The sequence below is a fragment of the Lagopus muta genome, chromosome 9, assembly GCF_023343835.1.
Source record: "Lagopus muta isolate bLagMut1 chromosome 9, bLagMut1 primary, whole genome shotgun sequence".
In the NCBI taxonomy this organism is placed as follows: domain Eukaryota; kingdom Metazoa; phylum Chordata; class Aves; order Galliformes; family Phasianidae; genus Lagopus; species Lagopus muta.
In genome coordinates, this window is record NC_064441.1 from 14,119,457 (window position 1) to 14,130,551 (window position 11,095).

At 42.0% G+C, this 11,095-nt stretch overlaps 1 protein-coding gene across 2 annotated transcripts in view; it reads left to right on the forward strand.

Moving 5' to 3' along the window:
• PID1 (phosphotyrosine interaction domain containing 1) overlaps window positions 1-10,859 on the forward strand; it is a 78,035-nt gene extending 67,176 nt beyond the window's left edge. For both annotated transcript variants that reach the window (XM_048954411.1, XM_048954412.1), the window contains exon 3: window positions 8,458-10,859. In XM_048954411.1, coding sequence (XP_048810368.1) covers window positions 8,458-8,934 — 477 coding nt within the window. In that variant the 3' untranslated portion in view covers window positions 8,935-10,859. The remainder of the gene's footprint in view (window positions 1-8,457) is intronic.
• Window positions 10,860-11,095: the final 236 nt, after the last annotated feature.

The window sequence follows — 11,095 nt, forward strand, 5'->3', positions numbered from 1 at the left end:
ATTGCTCTGACCTACTGCCTTCTGAATTATACCGCAGGAAAGCTGCTATAGTAGATACCTAAATTGAAGTAATGATAACCAGAGCTGCCTGCAGAGAGGACCTTTGCCCCTCTCCCCATCTCTCTTTCAGACAGTCCTCCACTTCGGAGTGCTGCCTTCCAGTCTCTCCAAACCAGATGTCTTCCTTTCATTTCGCCTGAACTTGGCACTGTAGAACTCTTCCCATCCTGCTTTTTTTTTTTGCTCCAGGTTATTCTGGATGGTGCTTTTTGGCTGCTGTGTAGACTTATCATCTTAGAGCTGAAATACATGCTGGGAGAGTGGGTTGGGGATAACACAGCTTGTTTGGAGAGGTATGCAGGTGATGCAGGGATTAAATTAGCTAGACTAGGAGGGGGGGTTCCACACCAAGTCACTGTAAAGGACTTTGTGTTGCCTGGAGAGATTCCTAGGAGATGAAGCTCTCTGGGACCAGGCACCCTGCATCACTACCCAATTCACTGGTTCCTTATGTAGGCTGAGGATTGCTTTTGGCTCTTTCTGTACTGGTTGGAAACAGATTACCCACCTGAGCCAAATGGAAAGTGACTGCAATGAAGGCACAGGCCAACACTAAATCCGTTGTGAAAACAGAACGTTGGAGACACTGTGAACCATGGCTTTTGAAATGAATTTAATTTGGTATGGCATCATGATCTTCTAGGCCTATACTTACTCTATGGGACGTGTTTGTTTTTTTAAATCTTTGTTTAGTCTGCTAACATAACGCTGCATTGTTAAGTGGGACATTGCTGGTTAGATGGTAACATGATGTCTTAAACCACTTAGAGGCAGTGATGTTGTATTCTTTTTGTCTTTACACAGCCTGGGTTGTTATGCCCCCAGAATGGAATTTGATCAAACAAATATAAATGAATCAGGTGTATTTATCTGAAGACTCACTTAGCAATAAAAAGAGCCATTTAACTGTATTATCTTTTAATAACATATTTAGTGCTTATTATTCTGTTGAAATATGCAAAGTCTGCTTCTCGTTGTTTCAGTGTAAGGGCTGCAGCCCAGTGTAGGCTGTACAGTGTAGTGTATTACTTTGGCAGCTTTGGAATAAAACTTTTCCTGAAGATGCTGTAAATTTTGAGCGCTAGAAAAAAATCTCTTTGTTAAGTCATGAAGCTCATTTCGCATAGTGATACATGGAGGAGATGTAAAACTAATAATTGTGTTCTTTTATAGGAGACTTTGAAGATGTGGGTATAGTTGTGTTTATATGGCAGTTAATATTTCCGTGGTCTCCTTTTTTCTTGGGGGGAATGCATTTACAGTATGGGGAGGACAGCAGAAGGAACAAGAGCTGCCATTTCTGGGACTCTTTTGTGTCTTTGTGGTTTGTTTTGTGATTACTGTGCTTAGGTTTTGATTTTGTTTTTTGCTTTTTTCCTGATTTTACTGGTCTTGCAACACTCAGTGGGAGGAAGAGCTGAAATGGTTTAGTTTTCATCCTTTTAATTTATTTTTTAATCCCTGTTTCTCCTTCAATATAGGCCTAACACTTCTTGAAATACAAAAACAATCTGTAATCATCTTTAGCTGGCTCCTTTCCCTTTTCCTCTTAATTTCAGGTGTTGTTAAGCTGTGCCAAAAAGCAAGCACAGTTGAGCTATTTGGTCTCAAGAAATCAATATCTTAGTAACATGGGTTTTGCTCATTTTTATTACTTGGCATCTTCTTTTGAAAGGAAGAACTAAAGGGGAAATACAAAGATCTCATGGGTAATGCTCAAAGAATGGAACCCTAAGAACAAATCTCTTAACCATAAAAGATCCTGAAAAACATGCACTTCTCCTGGCTTTCTGGGAGTACTTCAGTATCCAAAGTGTTGGAGAGTATATAAAGTGAACATGCCTTAGTGGAAGCAGTGGCCCACATTATACAGCCGTTCCTGTACTCATCCTTTGCATGCTCCATTAAATACAACTGGAGGTTTTCGTAGGACTGATGCCAACATGAGCTTTCAGTGAGCTGGAAAGGGAAAAAAATGAAAGCAACCAGCTCGTTCCCCCTGTACCCATGTGCTCCTTCCCTCTGTTACAAGATAACAGCTGTGAGGAAGCTAGGACCGAAAAGCTTTCTGAAACATGATGAGTTGCTTAATCTGATTTCCATCCTTGATAAATATTATAAATAATGTGTAAGAAAAGATGTAATGATGTAATTTAAGCATGAAAATAAATGAGGTCCTGTATTAGGGGAGATTATTCTCATACAAACTTACGCCACGTTCTCCTAGCAGAAGAGTCTTCTCAAAGTAACTTTTGAAATGAGAAGGGATAGTTTTGGAAGGATTTTGTCTGAAGGGTTGTCCAAGTAATTGTCAGTAGTAACTGGAGTGTGGGTTGGTTTTCTTCTTGCTTCCCTGGCTGCTTCCTCATCACTTCTCCTCACCCTGAGAAGTCTCCTGAAGACAGCAGGAAAAGACCTGGGGTATCCAAGAAAGGATTTCTACCCAATAGTGACTGAGCATAGATAAGGGAAGTTATGTGAGGCAAGGAGAGGAGTCGAAAGAGGAAAGTGATCTAAATATCAAGATGAAAAATAATTCAGAATAAAAGCAGTCATAATCTTGTACATTTGGGTGTCCAGCCATCCTGCTGAGGTTCCTTATGATCTTGTTCATTCATTTATGTCTAGCACTGCAACTATTTTAAATTGCTGTTAGAATTTGTGTGATTCCTTGACTTTTAGATAGTGCGGTATTCACTCACACTGGGACCCAAGTGTCTCTGAGTACAAGCTAATTTCAGCTTGCTAGTTCCACTTGATTTCATTTCAGACTCATCTCCACAAGCCAAACCACAAAAAGAGTTTCCTGTCCAGTGGAAAATGAAATGCAAAAGAATATCCCTTTGTTGTTAATGGGTGGCTGCAGGGAGCGGTGCTGTGGAGGATGCAGAGCTGGCTCTGCCTGAGGTTGTCTTTGGGCTTGGTTAACTGGGTTTTGCCAGTTGGACAGAACGTAATAGTCTGCTCTTACTGAGGACAGTAATTTTATCTCCAGGATAGTTTATAAAGAAACTCACTGAGCAGCAGTCTGGTGTAATACAAGGTGAAAAGATCAGACTGCTGCATTTCTCAGGGTTGTGTGTCCAAAGGAGAGCTCACTTGCTGCCTTCTTTATCCTATACTGGCTATTTGGCTTGTGGAGACAGTTTGCTTTTTGTTATTTGATTCCTCTCAATTGATTCCAATTAAGCTGTAAAAGGTAAATCTTTTCCAGCACATTTATTTACCAAACATGAAATTTATCAACCATCACCATTCCCTCCTTGCCTTCATGCAGTGGTAGGAATTAGGGCTTGAGCCCCATGGGTGCTCGGCTCTTTGGTGCTTGGTGTTCCTGCTGCTCACCCAATATACCACCATGGGAAGCCTGGCTGGCAGCTCCCTCCCCAGAAGAAGGGTGTTTCCTTCTTCTTCTAGAGCTGCATTTTTGTTCCTCAGCAAGATTTGATGTTAGCAAAGGGTGGCAGTTCCTCTCCCTCCTAAACTGAAGGGCAGCCATCAGGCAATGGTTATTTTCCATTAGATGGTTGCCCAGCTCAATCTGCTCTCCCTCTGAACTGCTTCTCTAAAATAAAACGCTTCTTCACACGTATCTGTGAGCCACTGCACTTACGGAGCGTTTCTGTGGAGCCCAGCAGTTCCTACAAAGGCCCCATGTTTGTGCTGTGAAAGCTTTGCCTGGAAGGCCTCTGTGTGGGCAAAGCAGCCGCGTCAGGCAGAGGAAACTGTGCAGCCTTTTTTCTCCCCTTAACTGAGTTAGCTTTTTGGGTCTTGAGCAAACGTTGCTTGAATGCAGATCACAATATTTGCTTAGTGACCCAGTGGAATGTCTGGGATATTTTTATTTTTTCTCCAGAGCCAAAAAGTGCTCTTTGGCTCTACATCCCTGCACTGCTGGCCTGAAGCAGTCGCTGCCCACGCGCAAGCAGGGCTGGGCCAGGCCAGGCCAGGCCATGGGACGTCGGCTGGCAGCGAGTGCTCTAGCGCTGCGCTGGTGGTGGTTGATGAAGGTACTGTGAAAGCACAGGGAGAGCACTGGGTGCTTGCTGCATGCTCCCACTGCAGCAATGCCTTGTCTCCTGGCTGGCCTTCCTGATGCTGTACTGTGTCCCTGTCACTATAGCTCTGGCAGACATCATGGTCAGTCCTGCCAGGCTGCACCAGGACTGTGGGAGAATAGAGAGAATCCAGAGATATCTGAGCATCCAGAGATGATGATAGGAAGGATAGAGAGCCATATGGTGGGGGAGAGAGTCACCAGCGCTGAGATCAATTAAGATTCCAGCTTCTTCAGGGCTGTTGTAGTATCCCAGCTGGCTTTCCTTTTCCTCTCCCAGGGCCAGCCACTGCCTCTGTGGGATCAGCCACTCAGGATCATTAACCTTCTCTCTGCTGCTGTTGCACTCTGTGATGGTGCTGTTTCGGTAACAAATACTGTACTTCATATCAGAGCCTGGACTTTGGTGATTGCAGATACGCAGGGTAAATAACTGATGGCTCAAGTCGAGTGCTTCATTTCATTATTTTTTTTTTTCATTTTCTTTGTTAACTGTGTTAACAAGGCGCTTGTTGTCTGATGTCAAGGAAATAAGATATATTAAATAATCAAGTAGTTCATTTTCTGTATGACTTTTTGATCACAGTCTTGAATGAGAGCTCCTGGAGTCCTGTGTGCCTCCATGTTCCCATGCCAGACTCCTGTGTCAAGAGAGCATCTGCCCCTGCGTAATGTAATAATTATACCTCTTTACAGCTTGGATCCACTTTCCTGGAACAATCTTAATTGACAGACTGGGGATGGGGGACAGAGGGAGAAAAGGAAATTGGGCTACTTGACTTTTGAGCTCAGGTGAAGAAAAATTTATGGCAGAACCGACTTATAATGTGGAGCTTTTTGTGCCCAGTGGGCCATCAGCTGCATGGTGCTATGGAGCTGTGCTTGGTATGTATAGGAGCTGAGCTGTTCTTTTCTCAGACGAGCTGAAGATAAACAATATGTGCTCAATTATGAAGAAAGGAACTGTGTCTGAAAATTGAAAAGTCCTTATTACATTTGACATCAGACTGTGATAGTAGTGAAGATTTCTGTCAGCTGCTCCTTTGGTCTTTTTAGAGTTTGTAATTAGGCTTTGTCAAGCCTAGTTATTAAAGCATATTTTGACTATATTTTACTGGACTGAAGACATTTAAAACAACATCAAAATTCTCCATGGTTTTATGTGTCCATCATAGGGAATGGAAGACACATCATGTATGTTGACATGAAGCATCTTTATGTGTCTGTGGCTGTTATGAAAGGCCAAGGCATGGTGTTATTCCACTGAGGACAGTTTTCTCAGATACTGACATCAGTGTTGGCAAGTCTCTAGGGCAAAAATAAGGAGCTCTTCAGAGCATCTTGGCTTTTCCTCAAGGTTTGAATGTTTGCAAGCTCAGAAGTGCTGAAACCACAAGTATTCGGTGTTGTGTTGGGTGGCAGTGGATTGCCTGCAAGAGAAAGATCTGATGGAAAGTGCCAGTTTTCGCAGAGGGGATGGAAAGAATATAGATAATTTTTAACATGCACAGGGCATCCACAGGGAATTGGATCTTCCAGGAATCCCTTGGAAAAATGAGATGCACAAACCGAGGACTGCAAGAACCATAAGGAAATATATTTCTTCCCCTGGAGGAAGATACAATATGAGATACTTGTGTTCCTTGAGGTTAACACAGTGGCACTGATAGGCTCTTCCATTCCCTTCCTTCCTTTTCCTTTTTCCTTTTTTTTAACTTTGTGAATGCCTCATCATATTGTCTAAGCATAAGTATTTATGAATGTGTCCTCAGAGGAAAATGATTGTATATAATGATGATGCAATGCGTTGTGTAAGGAAGCAACTTTCCAAATGCTGCTACACCATTATGCCATGGCACACTGGGGACAGTAAGACTGTTAGGTCCATTTTGGTAAGTGAGCCATCACCCCATCCTTCTCACTAGCTGCTTTGCCCCTAGTGTGTGCATCCAGAGTAATTCACCACTTTTCTTCATCTAATAACTTTATTTAAGGAATTACTTTTTAACACCAGAGCTGGGCAGCCCACATGGGAGTTGGTAGCTGTCAGGGTGCAGTTGGCAGCAGGGGGAGGAGCAGCCTCTGCTGCTGGTGGTGCCCTGAGCATTGCCTGGGTATCACTGCCAGCATGCTGCGGTATCTGCCTCTTGATGCAGCCCTTCTCTGCTGGGCCTCAGGTTTTGGGTTCAACTCTGAGGTGTTCCTGTCTGCATACTCCAAGCAATCCTGGTCTTCTCTAGGGCACAGACGTTGCAGCAGTGGCAGCACCTCTCCTTCAGCCATGCATTCAGAGCAGCGTTTGGGCAGTGACAGAGTGCGTGAACAGGAGGCTAATTCTCCTTTCCTCAGGGTTTAAGGGCTTTGTGCAAATCTCCTTGAAGTCTGTGAAGGAATTCTATTGCTGCAGTGGGCTTTGAATCTGACCCCAGATGCACAATTAACTTGCAGCACGTGTTAGTCTTTTGCTATCTTGCTTGCAAATATGAAGTGGTACTGAGCAAACCTTTGGAGGATACGCTGAGTACCTGTGAACATGCAAAGCTGCACATTGATCTCCATCTTTTCAAAGGAGCATGACTGTGGATGTATGTCAGATTACCCCACAGTATGTTGCAGCTACATACTCTTTGGTCTTTTATGTGCTCTTTGTACACGTTCAGTTGGCATTACAAGCTCTGAGGTTTTCTCTTATGTTACTGTACAGTACTTCAGGGAACTCATCTCTCATCACTAATAAAATAAAACAAAACAAAACTCTGGTAGGTCTTGCCTTGCTAACTGCTCTAGCTGGTGTGGTTCCCACTGTGCCAAAAATTATAAAGCCATACAAGATTTAAAATATTCCCAATGCAGAGGAACAATATTTATAGACAAAGAATAAGACTTCTTATTTTGAAATGTCAGTGCTATGAAATTGCTTTTTTGGCAGGAGTGTTTAAGCCACATGGACTTGCAGTACTGTTTTGTAAGCTTATTCCTTAATTATGACTTAATTTAGGTCTCTGAGCTTAAGAAAACGAATGAAACTAGCAGCAAAATATTTTTTTTGTGTGTGGAAAATCTTGTTTGTGTGGGACACAAAATTTGTATTCCTTGTGGATTTTTGGTGTTTTCAAACTTGTATTTCTTTCTTTTAATCTTTTTAAAGCATGTAAAAAATAAAATACTGATGCTGTGTACTTAATACAATGTTTTGAAGAAATAAGCTTGGAAAGCACGTGTGATTACTTTTTCTCCAATCACCTTGAGTAAAATGCACATGATATTATAAGGCATCATGAAATGCACCATATTCTACCTCAAACAGTAACTGCTGCAAGAGATAATTTAGAACTAATTCTGCTTTCATATATTTGTTCATAAATGCAGCATTCTAACAATAGCAATAAGGAGAATAATCTGTGTAATTGTATTTTTATAGCATTACTCTTTTTCTGGAGGAAATCTCTTTTCCCAGATTAAGTAGTCTTCCATTCAGCTGTGAGTGGAATAATGCTTCTTTAGCAGCTGAGGAGAGTTAAGGGAATTTTTTTTTCTACAGACTTAATATGGCATTTTGATAGGGACTACTCAGTGACTTTGACTTTTAGTGAACAAAATAGGGCACAGGCATGAAAACTGCTGCTTTTTTTGTGTAGATTAGATAAAAGGAGAAGTAAGCAAAATAGCTGTACAGAAATCTAGCTTAATCACATCTTCTTGCCTTTACTGTTAGATTATTATTATTCTTTCTTAACAACTTATTTTCTTAAATCAGTGTAGGCAATGTCTTAGCCCTGTAGCTCAGCCCTTTTCAAAGACAGAGTCTTGAACAGTTTTGAGCTATTCCTGGCTTAATACTGAAGTAGAAATAGTGGAAGCAGTAAAGAAAACAAACATTTAAATAGTTTTAATTAAGTCTTCTGCTGTGACGGTGTTCTTTTGATCTCTACTATTAGTGTCTGAAAATGATATGAATAAATAATCTGAAAATAGTATAAAATAATAATAATAAAAAAAGGTGGTTAGCATCCCAGCTACCTGAGGCCTGCTCCTGCTAATACAAGCTTAGGGGCATGGGCTTTCAACCTGAGCTTTTACAGGTGACCTGAAGAGAGTGCAATCCCTTGAAACTTGGGAGATTGAACACTTTTAATGTTGGAATTTGAATGGTGAAATCATTTGAAGAAACAAATGCCTGGCAACCAGTTTGAAGTTTTTTAATGAAGCGATGAGGTTACAGGGAAGTTTGGGAAGTGAGTTGCTTTTATTTTCCAGGCAAAAGAAAGTTCCCCAGGGTAGCAGGAAGCAACACTGGAATCTAGTGCCTGTGTTTCACCTATCTTTGCTCTTCTCTGCAGGTTACATATTTGGGTAAAGTTTCCACAACAGGGATGCAATTTTTGTCAGGCTGCACAGAGAAACCAGTCATTGAATTATGGAAGAAGCACACACTTGCCAGGGAGGATATTTACCCAGCTAATGCTCTTCTGGAAATTCGCCCTTTCCAAGTCTGGCTGCATCATCTAGACCTCAAAGGCGAGGCAACAGTCCACATGGATACCTTTCAGGTAGCACGTATCGCCTACTGCACTGCTGACCACAACATCAGCCCAAACATCTTTGCTTGGGTCTATAGGGAGATCAACGATGACTTGTCCTACCAGATGGACTGCCATGCTGTAGAGTGTGAGAGCAAGCTGGAGGCCAAGAAGTTGGCTCACGCCATGATGGAGGCCTTTAAGAAGACTTTTCACAGCATGAAAAGTGATGGCCGGATCCACAGGAATAGTTCATCAGAGGAAGTGTCTCATGGATTTGAATCTGATGATGGCTGACTGAACTCATTCGTGATTCAGCAAAGGCAGAAACGGCCTAGGGAATCAGAGCTGATAGATGAATAAGCAACAGTTGAAACTGGGGAACAGAAAGACTGCCAAACCCTTGGCTGACTAGCTTTTTAAATCAAGAGAGTAATTTGGTACCTAAAGATATGCATCATTAAAGTAATTACGTTACATTGAAATCTGCTGCTGTTGTAAACATGAGAAAAAAGCTTCCCCCTCTTTTGCCCCAGATGTCTTGCACCCACTCATTGCTGCCTCTTTCTCATCTCTATAGTTCAGGTGCACACTGCGAAGTAGAGTCATTCCTGTTTATCTTAAAAGACTGGACAGGCAATATTATTGGCTGCTCCTCTGGTGTTCCTAGCTGGGGGATGATGATGCAGAAGACCAAGTAGACCTGGAAAGCCCTAATGGCTCCTAAAGAATCTCTCTCTGTGATGCATCACAAAAATAATTTCATCATACATAGGCTAAGACAGCCATACATAGCCTTTTAGACTAGTGGCCTAGCATTCTGCAGTTAGTTCACATTTCACAGATTAAAGAATGAAAAAAGATGCTTGTATGTACACATTATATCATATGCTATCCTTTATTTTATTCATTGTACCTATTTTCTTAATATACCTGCTGCCACCTCTTTCATCAGCATCAGTAGTTGCAGACTGCAGGATACCAAAAAGGGTGGGCCAAACTCCCACAGTGGCTAGGAGTACAGCAAGCCAGCACCCTTATCCAGGCATTTTCAAGCCCTTATTTGCTGCCCAAGTGAGTGGCCCACTGTTAAAGAGTTGAGGGACTCTTGGGTCTGTTGTCAGTGTTTGAACTGTGACTTCTCATCAACCTCAGGTCTGAAGTGGTATGAAGATGGTAGCCTCAACTCTGTGTTCTGTTGGCCCTGGCTGGATGGAGCTGGTGCTTCCTAGTCAGGAAGTCAGGGCTGCATTACCATAAAAATCAAAGGAAACGGTCCAGTAGGAGCCAGATTTGAATAACTGTTCTGGTTGAGAAGCTCATTTTAAGATTCTCATACCTTTCCTTGTTCACAGATATAAAGAGTCATGCCTTTCTTAAATGCAGATGTTTAATAAAACTCAGATAAAAGGAAAAACTTGTTTCACTTAATATTTTTTAAGGCCAAGAGCAGATCAATACTTTGCAAGTAATGCTGCTCCTTTATACAATGCTATTTGTAATTTTGGTACTGTTAGGGGCACTGGGGCACCTTACAGAAGCCTTAAAAGAAAGCAAATTGAAGCAGATAGCTCACTGTGTTTTGTGGGTTTATATGTTTGTATGTGAGTGCGTATGTGCAAGTCCAGTGTTAAAGCATGTAGACTGAGCATGGAGACATACTGAGGAGGGCCTTGAAAATACGCTTACTGCTTTACAATGTATGTAAACTATTCTGCAGCATAAATGCATTCATACTTTAATAAAAAAAAAGTTTGAGTTAAGATGTGGGAATCTTAAGCTGTCTTTCCAAAGCAAATGATATGGTTTTGTTTCATCCATGTGGGTTTTCTGTTCAGTTGCTCATGGGGAGTGAAAATGTCTGTTTATTTCCATTTAACATTACAAGTCTTCATGAGTATTATCCTCAATATTTTTTTTAATGTTTCATGTAAATTATTACTAATGAATTTACTCTCATTAAAAAAAAAACAACAAGCTACACTATATAGACAGGATTTATAGTTTTGGCTTTGAAGAAGCCTTCAGAGATACCCCCCATCAAACCATCAGGCCAGTTTAAATTAACTCTGCTTACAGAAACTGCAGAATAGCTAACAGCTGAGGTGTGTGCAACACTGTAATTCTATAACGCGATGGAAAGTACAGCAGTAGTAGCAGGGTGGCACAATCCCAGGCTGCAGCAATTAATAACAAGCCCAAACGCAGCAGCTGTAGGGCAAAGAAAAACTGCTTACCTTTAGAGGGCCTCCAGCAGGCAGGGATCTCCAGAGAGATCCTCTTGCTTCCACTGCCAACCCTTAAATGAGCTCTGGGAGGGGTGGCTCCTGGCTCCTCCCCTTCCAATCACTGGTACATTGCGTGCACCTGAGCTCCCCTGGGTTGGCCCTGCCTGCCCACCAGGTGCTCAATCACTGGTTCAGGCCATGACTCGGCATTTCTGCTGCAGTGTGGCATC